The 24,754-nt window shown below is 56.4% G+C and overlaps 6 protein-coding genes across 6 annotated transcripts; all 6 read right to left on the minus strand.

Moving 5' to 3' along the window:
* Positions 1-5,602: 5,602 nt before the first annotated feature.
* Positions 5,603-7,741, minus strand: LDBPK_280530 (hypothetical protein, conserved; the record flags this gene model as incomplete). The annotated part of the gene is made up of 1 exon (XM_003862104.1): positions 5,603-7,741. One exon carries the CDS (start codon positions 7,739-7,741, stop codon positions 5,603-5,605), a length of 2,139 nt encoding a protein of 712 aa, XP_003862152.1.
* A 4,024-nt stretch (positions 7,742-11,765) lies between these two features.
* Positions 11,766-12,923, minus strand: LDBPK_280540 (hypothetical protein, conserved; the record flags this gene model as incomplete). The annotated part of the gene is made up of 1 exon (XM_003862105.1): positions 11,766-12,923. One exon carries the CDS (start codon positions 12,921-12,923, stop codon positions 11,766-11,768), a length of 1,158 nt encoding a protein of 385 aa, XP_003862153.1.
* Positions 12,924-14,370: 1,447 nt separating this feature from the next.
* Positions 14,371-15,276, minus strand: LDBPK_280550 (protein kinase, putative; the record flags this gene model as incomplete). Its single annotated transcript, XM_003862106.1, has 1 exon — positions 14,371-15,276. One exon carries the CDS (start codon positions 15,274-15,276, stop codon positions 14,371-14,373), a length of 906 nt encoding a protein of 301 aa, XP_003862154.1.
* A 1,024-nt stretch (positions 15,277-16,300) lies between these two features.
* On the minus strand, positions 16,301-20,383 carry LDBPK_280560 (RAD50 DNA repair-like protein; the record flags this gene model as incomplete). The annotated part of the gene is made up of 1 exon (XM_003862107.1): positions 16,301-20,383. The coding sequence occupies one exon, from the start codon at positions 20,381-20,383 to the stop codon at positions 16,301-16,303; it is 4,083 nt and encodes a 1,360-aa protein (XP_003862155.1).
* Positions 20,384-21,390: 1,007 nt separating this feature from the next.
* On the minus strand, positions 21,391-21,729 carry LDBPK_280570 (ribosomal protein S26, putative; the record flags this gene model as incomplete). Its single annotated transcript, XM_003862108.1, has 1 exon — positions 21,391-21,729. The coding sequence occupies one exon, from the start codon at positions 21,727-21,729 to the stop codon at positions 21,391-21,393; it is 339 nt and encodes a 112-aa protein (XP_003862156.1).
* A 1,572-nt stretch (positions 21,730-23,301) lies between these two features.
* LDBPK_280580 (RAD51 protein, putative) lies at positions 23,302-24,432 on the minus strand (the record flags this gene model as incomplete). Its single annotated transcript, XM_003862109.1, has 1 exon — positions 23,302-24,432. One exon carries the CDS (start codon positions 24,430-24,432, stop codon positions 23,302-23,304), a length of 1,131 nt encoding a protein of 376 aa, XP_003862157.1.
* Positions 24,433-24,754: the final 322 nt, after the last annotated feature.

The following is a 24,754-nucleotide window of genomic DNA, read 5'->3' on the forward strand; positions in this document are numbered from 1 at the left end:
ATTGGCAGGGATAGCGAAGAGGGTGGGCGGTGGGGGGCTGCTTCGCTCCTCCGCACACAGAGAGAGAGAGCGAGCGCCCCCCCCCTGTGTCCTGAGATGCCACGCTGAGGTGGCTCCTCCCCACCCCCGCACGTCATGAGTGGAGTCGAGTCAGCGAAAGCAACGCAAAAGCACAGGATAGAGAAAGAATGGAGACATTCTCTCGGTTTATTTTTTATTGTTCTTTTGGTGTGGCATGTGGGTGTGGGAGCAGAAGTGATAAAGTTGGTGTTGGGGTGGGAGATAAGTAGGTTGTTGTGTCGGCCTTGTGTGTGTGTATATGTGTGATCGTGTATAGACGGAACGGAGGTCGTGAGGGAAGAAAAAGCAATAAGACGATGAAAGATAAGAATAATGAAATCAGCTAAAACAAGAGAGAGAGGGGGGGTATAGAAGAGACCAACACTACACAGATCCGCCCGCACAGAGGAAAAACGAAGGGAAGGAGGTGAAAGGTAGTACAGACAAGAGCGAATAAAGCACCGATGGAGAAGACGCACACACACATCCACAGGTAACGAACACGGCGAGGCACACACGCACATGCCAATGCTCAAACGGGGAAGAGGGAGGGGGAGAGCCGCCAAAAAAAAAAGAGAAATAGGTCGCCTACAAGGCTACCAACAGCCACATACAAAAGACGACGGAGGCAGCAGCAGCAGTGTTAGTCGCCATACAGTGAAGATGGATGACGGGTAAATCAGTACAAATGAAGAGGAATACACAATGCATGGTAGGTAGAAGCGCTAGTGGTGGTGGTGGTGGTGGTGGTGGTGGTGAGCAATGATGAAACAGAAACGGCGGAGCAAGAGCGAATCACGACAAACGAAGGGCGTAGGGACCATCAAGGCAAGGCAAGGGAACAGAATGAACAGTTCAGATCAACAATAACATCAACGACAAAAAAGGACGAGGGGGCAACAAGAAAGAAAAAGAAGGCGAAAAATGTGCCTGGGCTATGGGAACGACCTGCGCCGCTGAAATCCGGAAAAGAAACACACACGCGCGCGCATACACGGACACAAAGAAATGAAAAACAGGTTAGGGAGGAGATGGTAGATGACATAAAAGCTTGAACAAGAAAAAGAAAACGACGAAGCAAGATCATGAAACTAGCGAAAATGTAGAGGGGTGTGATGGAGAGGAGGGGAGGCGCTCTTGAGCGAAATCGAGTAGAAATCAGTCAGGCAGCAACAGAAAAAAAAAACCTCAAAGTCGTTGTTGTTTTACGCGTGTCTGATGGGCAAAACGGAAGGAGAGGGGGGGGGCAGGTAGATGTGGCAGCGAAGCATAGAACGGCGGTAATTCGCTTCTGTGGATGAGAGAGAAAGCACGCGCCAACAGAGGAAGCGAACAGATGAGAAAAAGAGGAGACGGTGCTGCTGCCCTTCTCTCGGTCCGTTTCCCGTTTCCGCCCCCCAACCTCCAGCGTCTGCGTTTCTGTGTCCATGTGTAGGTGTGCGTCAACGTGCGAGGACAAGAGCGGCGCACACCCCGCACACATTGTCAGGCATCACCTCCACAACTACACTCGCTCACTACAGTGGGAAAGGCAAGGATGAAGGAAGTTGTTCTATCCAACGTTTTCTTGTGCCGTTGCAGCACAGCGCGAAGCCTGCGTCAACGTACACCAAATAAAAAGTGGGGATGAGCACAGCAGAGAGCAGTTACGGAGAAGTTCAAGCAACTGTGGGTTTCTTTCGGTCGTCGTCGTTGCCGTCATCTTGCTTGGGGCCTTCATCGTATCTGTGTAGCAGGCACCTCTGTCTTTAACGACTCCCCCACCCCTTCGCGCAACTCGCTGCCCATTTCCCCCATCCCCCAACGCACGCACACAAAAAGAGAGATGAATAGAGAGACGCACATGTACACGAATTCCTTTACTGGCCTAAGCTGGCCACCACAACACCAAAGAAGAATACGCAAGACGTAAAACAGAGAGAGAGGGGGATCCAATGAAGAGGCGGAGTGGGGGAGGGACCTGAGGGAGGGGAACGGAAGGGAAGGACTCTTCCTTGGTTTTCTTCTGCCTCGTGCATGGGAAAAGGGGCGCACGGCAGCAGGGAAAGACATCTCGGGAGATCGCGTGGGAGAGAGAGAGAGGTGATCGCTGCATGAGCATACACACACACAAGCGCGCATGCAGAAGAGAGACGGGCAGCACACGGAGGAGAGAGGAATGAAAGGAGGGGATGAAGGGGAAGAAGGAGGGCGGCATGAAGAGGCCAGCGTTGAAGTTGCGGCGAGCAGCAATCCACCCGCACGCACACGCACACATCACCCCTGGCCGCTCCGCAGTCTTCTCTACTGTCTCTCCCCCTCTCGCCTTCTCTTACCGTTGCAGCAGAGAGAGAGGCAAGAGGGCAAGGTGACGGAGCTGGCGGCAGGAAACACACAGAAGAAAAAAGAGAGAGTCAGACAAGATAAGGCACTGAACAAGAACGCCACAACACCGAAGGCAAACGCACGCGCACACAAGGCAGAAAGAGGGATCTGAAACGGAGCCGCCGTGTGCCTGTGGACTTTATATAGGGTATGGAGTCTCAGAGAGAAGCAACGAGATAAAAAAGGGAGCCAAGCTGCTGCATAAGTGATGCGAAGGGTCCACGAAGCAAGTTAGCCTCGATGCCCCCCTCCCCGCATCCTCTCCCCTTCTGCCGAGGTAGTAACGCGATTTGTATGCACACACGACTCGGCTTTTGCGTCCCTGTGCCAGTCTCCATGCACAGGTGTCCTTACGTGGGTGCAATGGCATCTTCCCGCGTGCGAAAACGAGGTGCCCTTGATCTTTTTCCTCCCTGTTTTCTGCACAGGCCGAGGGAAGCCTCCGCACTCGTGTTCTCTCCTACTATACGCAGCCGCCTCGCCCTTATACCAGGTAGAGCATGGAAGGCCACTCCCATCATGCAAAGAGTGGCTACTGGTCGAAGCACAAGAGAGATCAAGAGGCGCAGCGAGTGGGGTTGTGTAGCGGGGGAAAAGAAGAAACATGCCAAGCAGCGGTGTGGAAGTTCCACTGTGGTGCGCCTTCAGACACACACACACACACACACACGCAAGCACACTTGAGCACGCATGCGCGCACCTCGTCCCCTTCCCTGCGGCAATGCTGAGACAACAACAACGCAAAACAGCATTGCAACAGCAGAGGCATACAAGGCGCAGAGAGGAGAACCGAGAGAGAGAGAGAGACAGAAAGAGCCTGCCCATGCAGAAAGAGGAGGGGTCCGGCGAATGCATGCAACACGCACGCACGCACATGGAGAGAGCGGCCGATATGAAGAAAACGCCGTGAAAGAAGTCCCCGTTCGCTTTCGGCCCTCGCGCACCAAGAGGATGAAAGATGAGGAAGAGAATCACAGAGAGAGAGATGGACGCCAGTCCAAAGCAAAACAAATAGGCAGTGAAGGAAAGAGCGCACAGGAAAAAAACGAAACTCTCGCGAGCCGGCCATCAAAAGCAAGGATCTGCTCCAACAGGGGGTGGGGGCGTGCGAAAGAGCCTTTGAACAGACAGAGAAAACCGCATGCAGAGAGAGACACACACACACACGCACACCTGTATGGGCACACGTGTGCGTTCTTTCGCGTGGCATAGCCACGGAAAGGAGGCGGAGGAGACGTACAGGATGGCTGGACGGCGCAAACGGAAAAGGAGAGGGACGGCTAGAGAGAACGATAGATGGGAGAACAGAGACAGATACGACGCAAAAGGAATGCGCGCACGCGCGCGACTCACGCAGTCACCACGCACGCACGCACGTACACTTAAAACCATAAGATCATCGTGCGCAACCAGAGAAAAAAGAGTCCCATATGCTACCGTCGACGGCACAGAATCGCGTGAGGAGGAAAGCATGCTGTGCAGAAGGATAATAATAATAATATACACGTCGCGACATGAAGCAGCAGAAGCAATACGACGAAGACAGAGAGAGGATCGCCACACCCATGATAATGTAAAGAGAACGTGAGAGGTGAGATAACGAAAACCATCAAATACAAAACACGTAGTAAAGGCACCGATGACGAAGAGCGTTGACATTCTTGTCCCTTGATGTTTTGAATTGCTACTTCCCCCGTGTTGAGAACCTCCATCAGTCTACACCTCGCCGATAGCCGGCAACCGCCGGTCGTGTCCCCGTTGCAAGACAGCAGCATCACCTCCTGATAGTAGTCACCCTCCCCCAACCCTCCCTCGCTGTTTACCTCGTTACGTGTATGAGTGTTCTTGCGTGCACCCGCTTCTCTGTCTGCTTGTTTGTCTGTTCATCTTTTCTCACAAGCCCCCGCCCCCGACTCATTATCGTGCGTCGCCGCTAGTTGGTCGATGGCCCTGGTGCCTGCCTTTGATTCTCCATTCCATCGCTGCGCCGCACTCTGATGAAAGGCACGCGTTGCCTTGGTAGGCAATCGCACGGGCGCGCGTGATTCCCTCCGGTTTTGCGCATCGCCCAGCCTTCCTTGTGCGCCGCTTGCGCCAGCTCCTCTTCTTTCTGTTTTTTTTTTCTTCGCTCCTCCTCTGCGTGCCTGTCGGCGTCTTGTATATTTTTTTTGTGTCCGGTGTGCGCCGGCGGCACGGCAGCAGGTAAATTCTTTCTTTTCACCACTTTGGTGATCATCTCTGCGAAACATGTTCTTCTCCTTCGTGACTTCCGTTTTGGGCAGCACGACCGTGGGGGTTGGGGAAGAGGGAGAAGGGGGGTTCACACGCACAGACTCTGGCGCATTGGATATCATCGATGAAACACTCATGCACACGGGGAGCCCCCTCACACAAAAGCCAACACAGATCAGAAGAAGCACCGCACAAGATCATCATCGGCGCAAAGAGTCCCCTCCCCTCCCCCCAAAAAAAAGCTAAGAGTACAAGAAAAGATTGAGCGTATGTGTGCACGTATATGTTGTTGGTGTTTTCGTTTGGCATGCGGAACCAACCCGCCGCCACGCAAGGCGGCCGGCAGATGGATAGATGAATGAATGGATGAAGAAACGATGAGACGCACAGGCACACACACACACACACAAAATCAATAAAATTAGAGCAACACAAAAGAAAAACGAGATCCGACGCTCTAAAGACGGCCGATACACACACAACGCAGACGCGCAAGCCACACCGACATGATCCGATTCACCACCAAGTGGGTATGAGAACTGCCCCCCCCCCCGCACAACCGCAAACGCACCCTCACTGAGGCATACACAGGAAGGGAGAGGAGGGGGCAGGGCAAGGTAACAAAGGAGCGGCACTCGCCACGACGGAGGTGAAGCGGGGCATTGCCGTCCTCGCACGACCACAAGCCGGGAAGGCACAGGCAAAGCCGCAAAGGACCCGAGAAGCCGAAAGAGAACGGGGGCGAGCAGATGCAGCTCGCACGTGATGCTCAGGCAGAGGGAGAGCAAAGACGAGTACACATCATCCTTCCAACACCACAACAGCGGCTTCCCGTGTATGCTACGCATGCATACGCGTGGGGAGGGAAGGCGAGGCAGTTAGGCGGACATGTATGGATGGGCAAAACGAAGGAGGGAGGAGGAGGCAGTCTCTTTGGTGTTTTTCCTCACGCAGCGCCGTACGCCGGCCAAGCCATCGTCAGCACCTCCTCCTTCGCGACGGGCCGCAGTGTTCGCAGGCGCAGGTTCGCCGCCGACTCCGCAAAGGTGCGCACCATCACGTTGGGCCGCATCACCTCCGATCGCGTGCAGTTGTTCGATGTCATCAGAGAGGCCAATTCGAACATGGAGATGCAGATGTGGTAAGTGCCTGGTATGCCTTGGCGCGGTGCATTCATGATTTGCTGCAGGCATAGGTGGAACGAGGCTTCGGTGCCATGCAGCCCGGCTGGACTGTCTTCTGCGGTCACCAAATCGAGGTGGCTACTCACGCGCTCCACCACCTTGGGCCATACGGAGCAGCAAATCATGATCGAGTTCGACTTCGCCTTTTCGTAGTACTCCTGAAACACCTCGAAGGTGAGCTGGTCGCTGTCCTCGGAAGAGAACCCGCGGGAGAGGGTGGAGTAGCATGTCCTCAATAACTCCTTCACCTCTCTCCGCTGACCTCGCACAACGTCGGCGATGGGCAGCCAGCGGTACTGCTGAACGGCCTCCTGCGCAGGCAGCACGCTGCTCACCATACGCGACATCATCCGCACCGCGATGCGGACGCAGGCGGCGGTAATGATGGGACGCGTGTCCTCCGCCACGCATTGCGGTGCAGGAGAGACGTCGCACGGCGCCTCCTCCGCAGCAGAGTTGGCAGAGCAGGTCGTGACGAATTGATCCAGCAGGCGATGCACGACCGGCACGCCGTCGCGCCATCGCCCACGCTGCGTGCACTCCACCCAGTGGTGCTCCACCCACGCCTTGGACTTGCAACTTTCGCTGCAGTAGAGAGCGCTGCAGTTGCTATCGCACGGCACGGGGTTGACCAGAACGTGGAGAGAGTTGAGCAGCTGTTTCGTCAACCCGGGAATCTGTTCTGTTACCTGAGCCTCATCCACGAATGGGCGGCCGCAGTGGCAGCACATCGGGCAGCGCTGTCGCCCGTTCACAACGCGGTAGATGCCGCTCGAGAGCGGAAAGACGCAACTAGTCGCCTCCTTCATCACAATCTCGTTGGCGTCGATGTTCTGCGCTACCACGGCAATCGCGCGCCTCATCGAGTCGTCGTACGCAATCCGCATCTTCTTGTACCGCTTTGTGCGGCCCTCGTACAGCATCGCCACGGAGTTGCCCTCGAGCAGGTTGCGCACCACCGCGCTGGAGCTGTCGTACTTGAGCGCCGTCGCGTACATCTTCTGCGCATCGACAAATTTCTTCATGCTACGCAGCACGTTGCCCGTTCGGATGTACCCCACACTCTCCCGCGGAACGAGGTGCACCACACGATTAGCATCCTCGAGTGCCCGGTCCTTCTCACCTGCCAGAAGATATGCCACAGATCGACTGCTGCGGGCCCGCGCCTCTTCCTCTGGCATCTCCTCGAGTGCTCGGTTGTAGTAACGGAGCGCCGCCTCGCAGTTGCGCTTGCCGATTTCAGCCGTTCCCTTCTTCATGTATGCCATGAAGCTGCGGCGGCGCGCATCGTCAGCGGAGCTTGCCACGTTGGCGGCGCCGCGCACAGATTTCAGCGACGCTACCCTGTTGTTCCCGGTGGATGCAGTTGCCGCCACTCTCGCGTCCATCACCGTCCTGTTCGCCTCTGCGGCGGTGGACGTGGCCGCACCCAGCTGTACTGGCTTGCTGAGGATTTCCTCTGCGTTGTCCTCCAGCTCCAAGCCGGAGAGTCCACTGCGAATGCTCGAGTAGTACCGCGTTGCCTTCACCTTTGGTTCACTCAGGCACGCACGGTAGAGGGTGCAGCCGACGCGCTCGAAGCCGTCGATATCGCTACACAGCACAAAGGTGTAATCCCCGGTGTGCCTGTCCACCCGCACCCGGCGCCGCGGAACAGCGAACACGGCCTCCATGATCGGTTCCCAGTGACTGCTTTCCTGTGCGATCTTGGCAAACTCGACGTCACGCAGCTCCACCTCACACCCTAGCGGGTAGTCCTCAGCGGCGGGGGCAATGGGGCGGTCGTCCAGGTTGCTCGCCGCGAAGAACGGCATGTCAGGGACATCGCCGTCATCCTCGGGACATAGAGAGATGAGGTTGTCCTCCTCAGCCGCGGCTGCAATGCCCATGAGCATCTGCATTTTTTTTACCGCTCTGGGTATCTAAGACGATTTGAGAAAACAAAATGATAGAGCCCACAGAAGGTCTACGCAGTCGCACTGAGCCGATTACCGCCCTTTGGGCTTGCTTGTTTTTTTTGTATTTTATCGCACCCTTGCGTGGCGGTGCCCCGTCTTGCGGTCTCAACGGCCGCGACCGACTTATGTCCGCCTACACACGGCACCGACAGAGCGGAGATACAACGACGCTCTCGTCGAGTCACTCCTCACAGACGTACGCCTGCACTGAAATAGAAACCAAAAACCAGCAAGGAGGAAACCAAGTGCAGCAGCACACTTGCACAAGTGATACGATGCCCCGAAGATGCCACACCCCCACACCCACACCCACACCTACACCCACGCACGCGATCCGACGAAACTGAGAAAAGGCAACACTACCACAAAAAAAAAGAAGTGCACGAGAGACGAGACTCAATTACAACACCAAGAGGGGGAGGACGGGTGCAGGGTAAGAGGGCGGGGAGGGCACGGAGAAAAAAGGAAGAGAGAGGTCCAAGCACGCTTACACACACAGAGAGACAGAACAAAAAAAAGGTGTGCAAAATGTAGGTGATGCGCACGCTCCTCATATACATATACATACATATATTAGGTAGGTAGAAGTCTCGGTATTGTCGTGGAGGTGAAGTGGGAACAAAAAAGGGGAGGGAAGGAGGGAGTTGCAAGAGAGCCACGCGCGCTCTCGAGAACGGAGAGAGGGGGGAGAGAAGGGGGTGAGCAGCAGATGAAGAGGACCAAAGGGGAGGAGAAAGAGGAGGAGGGAAAAAGATGGCGAGGCAAGTGGAGGTAAGGTCGACACTGAACGGAGGAGAGTGTGGGAAGGAACGCTAGGAAAGGCAGCAGGACACTGAGAGAGATGAGACGGAGAAGCGATCAAGTAAGAAGCTAAAACGGATCAAAGGAGTATATATATATATATGTTTATGCCGCCACCAATGCGCGCAAACACAGATGCACGCAAAACCCGGCGAACCAAAGAAAAAAAGACACGTCGAACACAAAACAAACCAGATGATGATGATACCGAATTCAACTATTCAACACACACCCATACGCACACGCATACATACACCCATAGACCCAGGCAGACAAAGCCAACGCACGCGGGTGTGCAGAACAGACAAACGGAAGCAAACAAGTACGCCGAGGTAGAATCATGTAGGAAGATGGGCAGACTAAGCAAGAGGGAGGGAGAGGGAGGAGATGAAGGAGTTGGAGGCGGAAACACGTAAGTAAACTAGCACACCAAAGCACAGAAAAAAAAACGGAGTGTCAAGGAAAGGGGTTGGGAGGGAGGGAGGGAGGGAGGGAGGGATGTAGCCAAACAACCCAACAGCAAGCCAACAACAAAAAGGAACCAGTCGTTCTCGCTGTTGCTCACTATCTTGTGTGGGTGACTCCTATTCGGTCTGAGTACGTATACGCCTTTCTTTCGATGTATTGACAGAGGGAGGGAGCAGAAGAGAGGACACACGCGCACATACACACACACAAGCGCGCACAGATACGTGCAGGCTAGCAATCACAGAGCTGCAAAAGAAGAAAGGGAGAAGAAAAAACGAGCACACGAATGAGAGATGATGACGACGAGAGACAACAAGCACAGGGAAGTGATAAACAGAGAGACAAGAGATGAACGGCAAAAAAAAACGCACAAACCACGGAGCGCGTATAAAGAGGGGGAAAACACACACACACAAAAAGACGCAACAAAAAGGGGGAAAAGTGGGTAATGTGCGCCTCCTTTATTTTTTTTGTAGTCTGTTAGTTTGCGGCAGTGCGTCCAGCGAACGGAACGTCAAGACAACAAAGCAAACACACACACACGTGAAATAACAAAGGAAGGAGGGCTTGTAACTGTATTCCAGATTTGTTTTTTTTTTCTTGTCCTTTTTTTTTTCTCCTTCGCTTTATATGCGCAGTTTCTAAATATATCTATACATTCAATACCCATAAGCGTGTGCCTGTGTTGGGAAGAGGAATCACACAGCAGCAAAGAACGAAAAGAGCGTGAGCGGGTAGGTAGAGGATATGGTAGGGAGAGGGAAAGAGGGAGGAAGGGGGAGGGGGAGTGTGTCTACCGAGAAAACACCAAGGCACGTAACGCACACACACACAGCAACCACAAAAGAGAAAGCCAAAAAACGGTCTCCCACACGAACAGCACAGGCAGCAACAGGAGCAGCGATGTCTGCTCAGAGAAGAGAGGAGAGCGATCAAGGATTACAAAGGTGCCGGTAAGAGAGAGGCAGAGAGATGGCGAAGAGGCGAGCACACAACGCAAATGGGGCCAGCACCTACATGAGCAAGGAATGGACGATGCAAGCGCAAAGGCACGCTCACGCCTAGACACGCGCGCACACACACAGAGGCTGATACACTAGACGGCTGCTACTCAGAAAAAAAAGTGGCCACTAGAATGAGTCGCAGAAATCGGCGTTACAGTTGCTGCCTCGTCACAAGGGAGGAGAGGAGAACAGTCCCTGTACCTGGAAGGCGGGCTAGATAGAAGACAAGAAAAACGAGAAAGGGGAGAAGCACTGAGGCTCACACTTACGCTCAGGCACACACACACACACTCGCACTGACACACACCAGCGAAAAAAGATGAAGAAGAGCGGAAAGCAAGAGAAAAACTCAGCACGGGAGAGAGAGAAAGCGGGAAAAGGGAGGATGAGGGGATGACAACTGCCTAGCTCAACTCACCGATTACGAAAAAAAAAAGAAGCACGTGAGATAGAGAGAGCGACAGGAGGAAGTGTGCACGGCGGACACAGCAAAACTGGTAAGAGAGGTCAAGAAAAAAGAGTCGCGCGAAGACGGAAAAAAAAAACGAGATCGTGTATTCTTTTGATTTCTGTTTTTCTTCCGCCACATCAGCGAACAATAAGCGCCGCACACCCAGAGACGAGGAGGGAGGGAGGAAGGGGAGAAATTATGATGGAAAGTTCTTTGACGGCTCCTTTTCGTGTCTGTCTTGTCCTCTCCTTTTGTGCGTCACTATGAAGCCTTTTTCTTTAGCTTCGTTTCAGCTTCCTTGTCCAATGAGGAGCGTGCCCGCGGGCTTGGAGGAGAAAAAGAGAGCGAGAGAGGTGGAGATGGCGTGTGTGTGTGTGTGTATCGCGTGTGTGTTCGTTCCCTTTGCTTGTCTATGCGTTTCTCCTCTCTTTTTATTTTTGGCCGTGAGATGAAAGAGGCACCTGTGCAACACAAACAGCAACAGCAAAAAAAAAGAAATAAAAAGGAAAGAAGGGCGGAGCCCGGCAACAACCTGTAGCGTATGGTGCGCGTGGGGCGTGCGAGAGTGTTTGCGGCACTCCGTGTATGTATGCGTGTGTGTGTTTGTGTGTGGGGGTAGGAAGAGGGGGAGGGGAGAGGAGAAAGAAAAAAAAAAAGAAAAGAGGACAGAAGGGGGTGGCGGGCAAGTCTGGGCCCAATCTGACTCTTCGGGCTTTATTTCTTGGTGTGTGCAGGTAAGACCCTCCAGCCTGCACATACGCGTGCGTGTGCGGGTGTTGTCCGGGTGGCGCGTGTACGCCGACCGGCCGGGCAAGAAGAGTCACAAGGAGAGAGAAGTGGCGGTGGCGTGGGCGTGTTAAAAAAAAATCAACGAGAGAGAGGGAAGGAGAGAGGGAGGAATGAATGTAAGGAGGAAGAGAGGTTTGTAGCAGCGCAGATGGCAGCGAAAAGCGCAGGCACCGAATATACCTGCACCTACTCACGTAGTTGACATGAACAGAATCGTCTTCGATGACCAGCATTGCACACAAGCAGCTTTTCCCTCTTCAGTACGGTTTCGCTTTACGTACGACGACACACAAAAAGGTCTATACATCATTCCGCAAGACAACAGTCGCCCTCTCTTACGCAACAGGAAAGCGTTGGGGAGGTCCAGGAGACCGCAACGCCCTCCAACTCTCGCCCCTTTTTTCTTCGTTTTCTGTTGTGCACGTGCGCACACCTATACCCACGCACATGAAGCTCAATGGTGATCGTCAAACATGAGGTCAAACAGTTGAGACATGCGCACGGCGTCACTGACTGCCTCGCTACGGTCAGAGAGCAGTCGCTTCATCCTTTCCACCTGCGCGGCCCAATCCGCACTGGGTAGGTCAATGGCCGACATTAGCCGAGGCACCTGCTCTATGACCAGGGTGCTACGGAACTTTTCTTCGGTGCCGGTCGGCGGCTCCATGAACGACAGCTCCTCGAGCGCGCGCTGCACATCTTGCAGCGCGGGCAGTTGATCCAGCAGTGTCTCATTCAGCAGAGAGCGAACGCGCAGCAGCGTGGCCTTCTTGTTCTGTGTGTACTGATACTGCCTGCGACACTCGGCATCGCACAGAAGTTTGTGCATGCAGAACCACGCATGCGCCTCTGGCACGCATACCCGCTCCGACTCGTTCCCTGGCGCGACAACGAAAGCCCCTTTGTGGAACTTCTGCACCACGCCGGCTGAGCGGCGCAGCCACGGCTGGAGTAGCAGCACCTCTGCCAAGCCGAAAGGGATATCGTTTTTACGCAAGATGCTGTTCATGGCCGACAAAGGCAGCGCCTCCAGTCGATCCGTGACGAACCACAGCAAAGAGATGCACCCCATGGCGCGCTGAATGCGCTGCTCCCTCAGCTGCTGCTCCAGGTACGCAAGCGGGCTCTCCTTCGCCGCCGCAATCGGCACCTCGCCAATGCTCTTCTCGGAGAAGAGACGAACCACCTGGCGCCAGCAGTAGTCAATCAGCTCCAGCACATCATCGCCGAAACCAGCCACCACCTCCTCGTAGAAGCAAATACACTCCAGCAGGTTCACGAGCACTGATTCGTAGGAACAGTACATGTAAGTCGCCGTCGGGTTGTGCGTGACGGCTTCGACAACGCCTGGAAGCACTCGCTGCCTCCACACCTCCATCAGAAGCAACTCGTGCAGGACGTCGCCAAGCTTGTCGTGCTCCAGAAGGAACGACTTCACAAAGTCGTCCGTCTTCTGCATGGCGTTGCTGTGCGTGCACATATTCAGCCGCTCAATCGCCTCACGCTGATCCTTCCAGGAAGACGTACCGACCTCCTCCATAGAGAAGGAGCGCAGTTGCCGGATGCTGATCTCCGCATCCACTGGCGAGAGGGCGTTGCCCTTGTACTCCATTCGAAGCTTCAATGTGCAGTGGCTATGAGAGGGAAACGGGGGAAGGAGGGTCGATGAGCTGTGTCTTTGTGCCTGGATGCGTCTTGTGTGAGCTGATCTTGCGGATCATTATAGGAAGCTCACCGCAAGATCTACGGCGCGCGAGAACACGCGGCACCCACCCCGTCTCTGGTTTATCCTTTATCTTTAAGCGAGGGTGTAATGTATGCGAGTTGTGAGGCGCACTCGAGGCTTTCCGATGGGAAGACGAACGCACCACGCCGGCTGCGTATCGATCAGCAAGCCGTTTCTTTTTTTTGTTTGTGCGTGTGTGTGTGTGTGTGTGGGGGGGGGGTGCCGACGTAGGCAGGAAGAGACCGTGATAAGGAGAGGGCAAGTGGTGCTCACACATGCCAGAATGCAACGGCAAAGAAAGCCGTCCCCCACTACCGAGAAGCAGCAGAGAACAGCAGTAGTGATATCCACCAGCAGCGTTAGGACAGGCGACCACGCGCTTCGCACTCGCCGAAGCGGGAGGCAGCTATCCCTGCCTTCTTACTCCACGCTACCGCGCAATGAAAAACAGCGTAGACGAAAATAAAAGACGCAGAAAGCGAGTGGGAGGGAGGAAGCACTGAGCGAGGCATGCATTCAGGCCTCGATCCCTTCGACCTTACCGACTACCAGCAGCTTGTTTTGCCGCACGAAACGGTTTGCGGGGGGCGATTCGATAGCACACTTGTGCGTCTAAGAGAAGCGAAACACATGCACACACGAAACGAAGAAATACCGAGGAGGAGCTGATGTGGAGCAACAACAGCAACACGCACACACACACACACGTTGGCAGGAAGGCAAAACAACAACGAGCGGTTTTTTTTCGTTTCTTCCCTGAAACGAAAAAAAAGGTGGGAAACCCCCCCCCCCCCTAACGTCATGGCCTCAGCCGAGGCGACCCACTTAGATGCGTGAGGCCGCCGCAGCCCGAAAACCAAGAGAGGCGAAGGGAAAAGCAAAGAGCTGTAGAGCATCTAGGAGCAAACACAAACACACACACGTATATATAAAGGAAGAGTGGGGATGTGGGGAAGGCTAACGGTGAGAGAGATCTGGCGCGAAAGGAGTCGAAGGGGAAGAAAGTGCAAGACAGAAAACGAAAGAGGAAGATCATCTAGGGCAGGCACACACACACACACACGAGGGGTAAGAGAGAGAGGCAGACGGGCAGACAGACAGGCAAGTGCAAAGGAATGATGCCACGCTCGAGAGGAAGGGGGCCTACAAAGAAGGCCCCAGCACGAAAGCGGCACCCGTACTATTCTTTTTTGTCTCTTGCTTGTGCACTGCTGAAGCGCATCACGACTATCACTCGCATAATGCTGCGGGTACCAAGAGAACGAGAGAGAGAGAGACAGCAATTATCCTACATGCAACAAGCAAGAGCCTGCCCTCCCTGTGGCATGTCTCGCTAGCTGCGCGGTCGCTTTCCCGTCGGCGGCGTGATGCCATTTGGAACATAGTAGTATTTGAGCAAGAAGGGGTGGCTCAGCACGCGATGTAGTGCCAGCCGCTTCGACCCCTCGCGGATGAGCAGATTCGAAATCAAATCCTTCGCCTCTGGTGGGACGCTATCGGGGATGGTGTACTGCATCGCATGGATCTTCTTGTAGATTTGGTCGTTGTCCTTGCTCACGAACGGTGTGTGGCCCACAAGCAGTTCAAAGCAAAAGATGCCCAGGCACCAGAGATCCGCGCTCATGTCATAAATCTGCCGGCTAACGATCTCGGGTGGAAAGTACTCGGGCGTGCCGCAGGAGGTCTTGCGCCGGTTCAGCGGGTCATGCACAGACCAGCCGAAATCGGCGAGTTTGATGTTCTGATTGTGGTCCAGCAGAATGTTCTCCGGCTTGATGTCGCGGTGCAGAATGTGGTGCTGGTGGAGGTACAGAAGCGCCTCGGCCAGCTGCGCCACGTAGCGGGCTGCCGTCGGCGGCGGGAACATCTTCACGCGATTCAGCTCGCTGTAGAGCATGCCGTTGCTGCACGGCTCCAGGATAAGGTAGATGTCGTGCTCATCGAAGAAGTAGGCGTAGGTGCGCAGGAGGTATTTGTGCCGCGTGTTAAAGGCGATCTCGATCTCGCGACGCAGCTGGTTCACGATGTCAAACTCTGCCAGCTTCTTGATCGAGAGCTTCTTGATGGCCACAACGTAATTGCTTTTGCGCACACTCGCCAGGTAGACATCACCGTAATTGCCTCCTCCCAGCTTGTGCAGCAGCTCAAAGTCGTGTATCGTCCACTCCGACTTTGGAGACGGCGGGGTAATGATGAAGCTGTTCACGACATTGTCGTCAGGGCCGACCTCCGTCGTCATTATCTCTACGGTTTGTGACCGTTTTGTTGCTGTGTAGGTGCGTGGGGGGAGAGACGAGGAGTTTCTGCCTGTGTGTCAGGAAGAGAGGAAAGGGCGGCCGTGGTGTTCGTGGAAGGGTTTCTGGGGGAAGGAGGGAGACACCGGGTAGCACTTCACTCACGAACTCCGCAGAACACGGTCAGAAGAGGAGGCGGTGATGGTCGCCAAGGCGAGGAACTGGACCTGGGAGAAGCAAAACAAAGCAGCAGCGAGAGTGGAGGACAGGAGGAGAGACGACTGCGAGCACCGTGCACGAAGACGAGTTGGACGAAAACGCAGCAGCAGCAGCACAGCATTCCCCCGTGTGCGAAGAGGAGGAAGATGAGAGAGCGACAGCGTCGATCTCTCCGCAACGTTCCGAAACGTCAGCAGAACGTTCAATGGGTTTGTCGTTGCCGTCGACACTGGAGGAGCACTTCTTGCTCCGCCGCCCGAAAGAGAGTGCCTTGCTCTGCAGCACACGCCGGGAGACAGGAAAGGAAGCGAAGAACCATAGCACAAAGAAGGAGCCGCCGACTGCATCCAACGTGAGCGAGCGGGAGGAAAAGAGAGACATGGAGGCGGATGTCCGTCACGTCCAGAAAAGCAAAGAGCAACACAAGGAACAGGGCGAGACCACGTCGGGATCGGCAACCACAGCTGCCACACGGCAGAACCGCAGTTGGCGGACACCACGCATCCGCCCCAACAGAGCTCAGAGAAAGAGCGAAGGAACGAGAGGAGCGTGTAAGAATCACTTCGCACAAGCACATACGCGCGCACAAACCTGCGTACACATCCTCGAAGCAAGAGCAAAGAGCTCGCCGAGCAGTGCGAAGAAGAACAAGTCATCAACGGAGACCGCTTCGCAACAACTGAGGTGGGAGAGGGAGGGGGGTAGCTGCGAAGGCCTACGACGCACATGCACGCGACGGCGGCGAGCGAGCACGAAAGAGTGTGTCTCAGACATGGCGGTTGCGCAGTGCACAGAACTGTCTCTGCTGCCTCACGCAAAAAGCTGGTCAAAGGTGCGTTCATCAATCACCGAGAAGGCGCCCTCTCGATCCTTATGGACGTAGTAGAACTTCTCCAGCGACTGCCCTCCCAGCGCACGCACAAACTGCTCGTCGTGCGTGATAACGACGAGCTGAAAGTGCTTCACCGCCCTCCGCGCCTGGATGAGGGTGCGCAGCGCGTCCGCCAGGCTGCGAGCGTTGTCGTCGTCGAGGTTTGTTGTCGGCTCATCAAGGGCGAGGATGCCGCAGTCGCAGCAGAAGGCTTCGCTCAGCGCGAGCCGAATGATGATGGAGGCGAGCACCTTCTGTCCAGCACTGCAGCGACCACGCATGTCCATCTCGTTGTTGCCCCGCTTCATGACAACGCGGTAGTTGTAGCTGCGCCGCGCCGTAGTCGTCGTCGTGCCCTCCGTCTCTGAGCGAATCTCCACCGTGTCGATGTCGCTGCCGCGGTACGTCTGGCGCCACAGCTCCGCGATGATTTGGTTGATCTGTGCAATTTTCTCCTGGTGGTACGACTGCACCGCCTTCTCCAGCGCACTGTAGTACTTCTCAATGTCCTGGATGGATATCTCCGTTGTTTGCACCTTCAGGAACGTGGACCGGTAGCGCTTCTCGATGTTCTGATACTTGTCGCCACGCAGCTGCTGTTTCAGCTGATTTACATCGAGCAGCATCGCCTCCGTGTTGCCATCCTGCTGCGCACGTATCTTCTCCAGCGACGTAATCTTGGCGGTGATCAGCTCGCGCAGTGTGGCCAGGCTTGCATGTCTTGCCTCCTCCCCCAGCAGCTGTTCCACGTCTTGCAGCCGGTCCGACTTCAGGGAGGCGAGGGTGCGCTCTGTCTCCGCCAAGTGCGCCTCGTCGGCCGCAATGGACGCCTCCTGCTGCAGGATGTCGATGTGGCGGTCGATCTCAGCAGAGCGGCGGTGCTGGTCGCTAAGTGTCTTCCGCGCTTCCTTCATCCGGCTGGCAAGCCCCTCCTCCTCCTGAGCCGCGGCTTTGTACGCGCTCTCAGTCTCGCGCAGGTGCACCCGAAGCTCCTCCAGCTGTCTGGCGCAGCCGTTCTGCACGTAACTGAGGACCGGAGGCAGCGACAGCTGCAGCTCGCGAAGCTGCTTCTCTGCTGTGTCCAAAACACCACGCTCGGCAGCGTCCGTCTTCTGAAGCTCGGCACGGAGTTGCAGAACGCGTTGCTGATGGGCCTCCACGGAGTGCTGCGCCTCTGCTGCCTGGCGCTTCAGCTCCTCCACCCGCGTGCGGTGCTGAGCAGCCTCCTCTTGTAGTTCACGAGCGGCCGCCTCCAAGTCCTCCAGCTTTGAAACCGCGACCTCAGCCTGGAACATCGCTGTCTTGCGATCCTGCAGCTCCCGCTCTGCCGCATTCTCAGCCTGGCCGCGCTCCATCCGCTGGGCCTCAGTGAACTGCCTGTTGAGCTTGTGCAATCGCTCCGTCGCAGCCGCGTAGGCCTCACACAGCTCCTCATAAGAGCGCTGCGGTGGTTCAGCTCTCGCTGTGGCACCATCGCCGCTGCCCCACTTTCGCTGTGTCTCGTGTGGTTGCTGCTCCGCCTGCGCCGCCTCAAAGTCTTTCTCCTTCCTTGCCAGAGTATCGCGCAGTGCTACCGTCTTCTCTCCCATGGTGCATGCCATGCACAGATGCTGGTACATGGTGTCCAGCTGATGCACCACATGCTGGGCAGCATCGCGGGCCGCGCAGACCCCGCGCTGCTCTGCGCGGTTCTGCTTCATCTTATCCCCCAGCGCGTCGAGCTCGGCCTCTAGAACCGGAATACGATGCCTGTTCTGTCGCACCGTCACCACGACGCTCTGCAGCTTTTCAAGACTCTGATACGCCTCCTGGGCTGTGTTGACGGCCGCCTGCACAGCCGCTAGTGCCTCTGGGCTGGCGCGCTGCTTGTCCGCTTTTCGCGTCAGAAAGCTCTCCAGTGCATCTTCGCTGTCAAAGGGACGCTCGCAGACGGCACAAGTCCTCTCCTCCTTCGCCACAACCATGAAATCGTGGTAGCACGACGCGAGGGCCTCCAGGGCGTGGCGTTTCTGCGCCGCCGTCTCCGCCGCCTCCCTAGCCTGCAGCAGCACCTCCTCGTAGACGTCCATGTCCGGGACGAGGCCGGCGCACTGTCTAGTGCCGGCATCCACAGTCCGGCGACACTGGCCCAGCTCATCGGTGCTGTAGGACATCTTCTGCTCCTGCAGCGCGCACACCTTCTCCAGCTCTAGCACACGCGCCTGGAGAGCACGCAACTCCTCCGCCTTCAGCTGCCGTATCTGGGCAGCTTGGGAGCGCAAAGACGTTAAGGTTGTCAATGAAAAAGAGTCGGCAGCCGCATCCTGCGGAACTTGTACGCCAACTTCGTGCAAAATCGGGAGCACGTCTCGCTGCAGCGCCGCCGCCACGGCCGCCCTGGCTTCATCGATCTGCTGGCGCATCAACACTAGATCCTGCTGCTGGCGCTCCAGCAGCTTCTGCTGCATCATCTCCTCACGCAGTTGAGCCACGGTGCTATTCTGCTCCTCTAGCTCCATGAGAATGCGCTGGCTTTGGTGCTCCCCGTCACCTTTCTTCCGCAACTCTTCGGCGGCAGCGACACGCTGCTGCAGCTCCTCCACCTCCACCTGAACCTGGCGCAGCTTCGTGCGGCACCCATCCCCGCCAAGTGCCGCGATGGCAGCGGCGTTCTCCTTGATGCGGCGTCTCACATTCTCCACGGCGTGCTCGCGCACCTCTATCTCTTTCTTGCACCCATCCACGGCGCGGGAGCCGCCCTGCACGCCGTCCTCCGCGTCTCGAATGTGCTGCTGAACACTCTCTGAGGCAGCGCGAGCACGCTGACGCTCCGCCGCCACGGCGTCCTCCGCCTTTTGGAGAAGACGGTGCAGACTGCGCTCGTCGATGTTGCCCTCACTCAGAACGTACTCGTTAGACAGGTGCTGGATAAGCTCACGAAGCTGCGCCACGTTTTGCTTGTGCAGCTGCGCCTCACGCTCCAGCAGCTGAACGTTCGAGCGGCACTTGTACATCTCCTCCTCTTGAGCGCGTCGCCGCGCGGCGGCCGCATCGTAGCGCTTGGTGTCGTGCACGAGACCCTCTTCGAGCTGCTGCATCTGCGCGGTGAAGCTGCCGCGCATCTCGAGCAGATCGTCTAGCGTCTGGCTTGTGGCTGGCACACCCATCCGGCGCACCGCCTCGCGACGCTCTTCGAGACGCCCGTTCGTGACCGCCACCTCACGCTGCAATGTCTCGATCTGCTCCTCCACCGTACGCAGCTCCTCACGCGCTTGGCGCAGGCCCCGTAGCTCTGGCTCGATGCCGATGCTGCGGCCCTGAATGGCCTTCACAACGCTTTCCTTCTGCGCTATTTGCTGCTCCAGCTGCTTTGCTTGCTCGCGGTGCTCTCGAAGCGCCATCAGACTCGCCTCGTGCTCTTTCAGCTGGCGGCGAAACTCCTTGCTGTTATCGCGGAGCCGGTCCAGTGCGAGGACGTACCGAGTCGCGGCGAAGATGTCGTCGAAGATTCGCTTCACATCCTTCGGTGGTCCCAGTGGCCAGTTGCACTCCTCCTGGTGACAAAAAATGACGTGCTCCAGCACAGCTGGCGACACGCCGAGCATCTCCGGCACGACACGGTCGACATCGCTGGAGCGGTACGTGCTCGAGATCACCTCCCCGGTGGCCAAGTCCTGGAAAGCGACGGTATTGTCCAGTGTTGTAAAAGTGACACGGTGCGCGCTGCGTGTGGCCTGAAAGGAGCGGATGACCTGCATCAGCTTACCACCCTTGCCGGTGAATATCAGTCGAATCTGCGCTTTCACCTCTGTTTCGCCAACAACCTTGGGATCATACACAAAGGAGCCCTTCTCGGTCCCAGTGCCGGGAGGCATGGTCCCCGTGCACGCGTTCAGCAGCGCCTCGATGATGGTGGTTTTGCCAGCACCATTCTTGCCGAGAATGACCGTCAACGGCTTCTGGAACTGAATGAACTGCTGATTCGCCGGGTTGGGGTCGAAGCTGCGCACGCCACAGAGCTGCAACTTCTCGATGCTCGTCATCACCTAGATGCAAAGGAAAACAAAAAAGAAACGCAGTGAAGGGGTGTCGCGCACGCGTCTTCGCGGCAGCGTCGTTCTTCGCTTCTCCGCCTCTCCTCCAGGAGCAGATATCTAGAAGAAAAATGTATGGTAGTGCAATTTTTATTGGTGTAGGTGTGCCTGCATGCGTACGTGTATTTGTCTGTAGGGGCGTTGGAGGCACCGACAAGTGCTTCCGCGTTTGGCGGTGCGCGCAGCTTCCGTGACGCGTTCGCTGCTCTCTTTTTCTGCAGCTGCTGCGGTTGTCCAATGAAGGAGAGCTGACGGAAAAGGGATGCCGATCCTCTGAGAATTTTGTGGTTACGGAGGTGTGTGCGTGAGAGAGTGAGAGAAACAAGCTTGACGCAGCACGCACGGAGGAAGTCACAAGAACATCAATTCCTCAATATACGGCAACGCACGTGTGTCTTCGGCCAAGAAACTTGCGCCGATGGCGAAAGGTATAGCCTGTCGGAAAGGACCAGCCTCGTCCCCGACACGATCCGCGTGCATGCACACCCCAGCAGCCGTGCCTTCCCTGAGTCCACGGAGACATTCCTCGTCACCAAACTCTCGCACGAGCGACACATCGCCATCGCTGACGAGGAGCGACCGCACGCGAGCGCACGCATTCTTCTTCGTTTTCGCTGTCTGCGTATTTCGGATTTTCGCTGAATAAATGAGGCTGGTGGAAAATGAAACGAAAAAAAAAAAACATACGAAGACGAACACTCGCATGCACGCACACGATCCGTTTGTGCAAGAAATAACACAGGCGACAGGGAGGGGAAGGGAGTGTCAACGTGAACAGAGAGACATTGGAGGGAGAGGGAGGGGGTGGGAAGGAAGAGAACGGCCAGATGTCCTTGCCGCCCCTTCAGCACAGCAGTGCTCCTCGGCTTCGCGTCCTCTCAACAACCACTCGTACGCCGTCTTTCATCCGTTCAGTGGGAAGAGCTCACGCACTTCGTCACTCTTAACTAGTTCTTTCATTTCTTGCCGGCAGGGCGGAACGGCACCTTCCTTGTGTAGCGTATCTTGCGGTTTCCGACCGGGCGAGCGCGCACGGTGCGGCTGTGGATAGCGCACGCTATGCAGAAGCGCTGCTTCATGTACAGCTTCGGCATCGGGAAGTTTGCACCGTACACCGGCGACGCCTCCGCCACATCGCGGGCGGAAGCGGCATCCAGCATGCGGCGCACCACAAAGCGGCCGACGGCCTTGTCCTTCGGGGTCAGACGACCGCAGTTGAAGCAGTGGATCGGCTTGACGCGACCGCGACTGTGCGCGGGCTTCGAACGTCCGTGGTTGCGGCGCTTGGTCGTCATCTGCTCGAGGGGGCCGGAAGCGGAGAAAAAGAAAGAGGACCTCTTCCTTGATTGGTTATTTCTGTTCAAGTGTGCGCACATATTCGGGTATATGTATGTGTGTTTGTGTGTTGATGCGTCACCCAAGACAAGGGAAGAGGGCAGCGAGTACAGGAAGCAGATGCAATGTGCAGCGAGTGGAGCCGTGAAAAGAGCGAGAACAAGCAGGGCCAGTGCTCGCGTCCGCGCAACCGATTTGGGAATAGGACGCTCGCACATCCGCGTACACCGAGCGTGTGTTACTCGTGAAACGCGCGAGTGCATCCTTCACCGTCGAGTACATGGTGGGGGACGGCACGAGTGCGGATAGCGAGAAGGAGCGTGTCGGGAAACAAATTCAGCTAGGGTAAAGGCCACTGGTCATGTGTTGTGCGGCTCCCTTCCCCCAAACAAGCACATCTGTGTAGACACCGACCCCAGGTTCCGGTGACTCGCCGCTTTTTTGTTGCTTTTCTCGTCTTCAATAAGCGTCACCGCCACCCGCACGTCAACGCAAAAAAAAAAATGTTCCTAGCCTGTATGTCAACGAACAACGCGCAGGAGATGCACGGTCGAGGGAGCGCATATCAGCACACAGCAGGACACGTGGAGAGCCGATAAGGCGAGGGATGGGTTGGCCGTAGTGCGCAGGCAATATGGGAGGTACTAGGAAAAGGAGTGTGCACCTGTTAGCAGTCACTGATGACCCCTGAGTGCTCGCATGCGTCTCGCTTATCCAGCTCGCCACTCTCGGCATTCCATCCTCGCCACTTCATATTCACTTCGTCCTGTCACGTGAACCTTGCTCACTATGCGTCCTGTGTAGGCCCCTTCATACCCCTCCCCTCTCCTCCGGCATCGCATATGGTGCTCCGTGACGACCTCAAACAAAATAGAAAAAAAAAAGAATCCTGCACCCTTCAGCATTCAGGTGCGTGCGTGCGCGTACGTGTGCGGAGAGCGACCGCCCTTGTCCTCCTTTCTTCCCTTGTCACCACGTGTTCCCAAATCAAGAGAAAGGAGACAAGGACCAACGACGCCAGAAGGCATACTCGCATCACTTCTCCTCGAAGCACACGCGCGGGGAAGCGGCCTTTAATGCACTCCGCACCGATCGACACGCAAAAGGAGAAGAAGAGAGGAGGGAAGGACGCAGGTGATGCAGCGGGGAGAAGAACGGCAAAACACGAAAATAAAATGGAAATGCAGACGGGAAGAACGAGAACACAAAGGCATCATAAGTCCACGTACACCGAGAGACACACGCGCACACCAAAGAGAACTTGTCAGGACTTAAAACGGAGAACGCCACAGCATCTTCACTCCTCACAGGAAAAGCGCGCTTACACACACAAGCGAACACGGTGGCGCTGTCGGTCGTCTAGCGTATGCAAACAGACGAAAGAAAAGGCGTGAAACGTCCAGCGTGACGCACGAGCTGGCCGAGAAGGGCGTGCGACATTTTTCGATGCGCCCCCGCTAAGGAGAGAGCACATGGTCGCAAAAGTCACAGATGCCGCAGAAGTGCCTGCTTGCCGCGACATCCACGGCTCTTCAATCCCGAGCGTCACCAACGCCATCATCGTAGATGCCAAAGATCGCCTCAGCCTCGGCCAGGCACGGAGAGTCGTACACCTTGATGATGCGCTGCTCGCCGCGACCCTTGCGCAGGCTAAGCCGCGTCGTCGAGGCGTGTGCCATAATGTGGCCTCCAATCGGCTTCTTAGAGTCCGCCTGGAACATCTGCGCGGAGCCGTCCACGTTGGCAACTACTTGGTTCGTCACAACCACTGCCACTCCGTACTCCTCGGCGAGGTTGTGCAGCGAGCGCAAGAATTTGCCGAGGTGCATCTGCCGCGCCGCGAGCTCGTTGCGGCCGCTGTAGTCTGTGCGGTAGAGAGCGGTTGCAGAGTCTACGACGATGAGCGCGAAGCGGTTCTCGGCCATCATGGCAGACGCCTGCAGCAGCAGCTGCTGCTGGTGATCCGTGTTGAAGGCACGCGCACACGCCACATTAGCGAGCACATCCTCCGGGTCCAGCTTGTACCGCTCCGCAACGGCAACGAGGCGCTCCGGGCGAAAGGTGCCTTCGGTGTCGATATAGAGCGCCATGCCCTCCGCGCCACCCTGAGAGATGGGCAGCTGGCACGTCACGCACAGCGTATGGCAGAGCTGTGTCTTGCCCGTGCGGAACTCTCCGAAGAGCTCCGTGATGCTCCCAGTTTCGATGCCGCCGCCGAGTAGCTTGTCCACCTCACGGCTTCCCGTGGTGACCATAATGATCTCCTTGCGCGCCTCGTGGTAGGCGACCGCGGAAGTGAACCCCATCGGCACCAGCTTGGCGCACTCCGCCATAATTTTCTCGGCCTTGTTCTCGCTGATCCCCTTCACTGCCAGGATGGCCTTCTTCGGAGCGTAGGCCGCCGACTCGACCGTGTAAAAGCCGCACTCCATGAGCTTCTTGATATCCGAGCTCGCCACGCCGTAGTTCTCCAAGATCTGGATAACGCGAAAGCCACTTGCGTTCGGCTCAGCCATGTCAGTGCTCTGCTGCTGCTGCTGCCGAGGCTCCTGCTCTTCATTCTGGAGGGCCTCCTGCGGCTGGCTCTCCACAACCTCAACCTCTTCAGAGGGCCGCGCCGACGGACGACCACGGCGACCCTTGGCCTTAGAACGGGTCTGCATTTCGGGCAGAGAACGAAAAAGAAGGTTCTAGTGCCGGCGTAAGACCCGGCGCGAGTGCTGCGCAGCAGACAGCAGTCGAATGCCGGGCGAGGTAAAAAGGCGTCTGTGTGGCACTCAATAAAAAAAGGGCGGAGGAGACGCTAGTGCAGTACGGTGCCAGCGCAAGTCGAGGAGAAGGTAGGAGCAGCGATCAGCCAGCAGTGCCCGCAGTAGAATCGCAGAGCACAGTGCGCAAGCCGAGACACACGCACAGATACCAAAAAAAAACGAAAAAGGCGGTTCCGTGGCAACAGCCGCCTGGGTGGGCAAGAGCGTGAAATGC

This window comes from Leishmania donovani, chromosome 28 (genome assembly GCF_000227135.1).
Source record: "Leishmania donovani BPK282A1 complete genome, chromosome 28".
In the NCBI taxonomy this organism is placed as follows: Eukaryota; Euglenozoa; class Kinetoplastea; order Trypanosomatida; family Trypanosomatidae; genus Leishmania; species Leishmania donovani.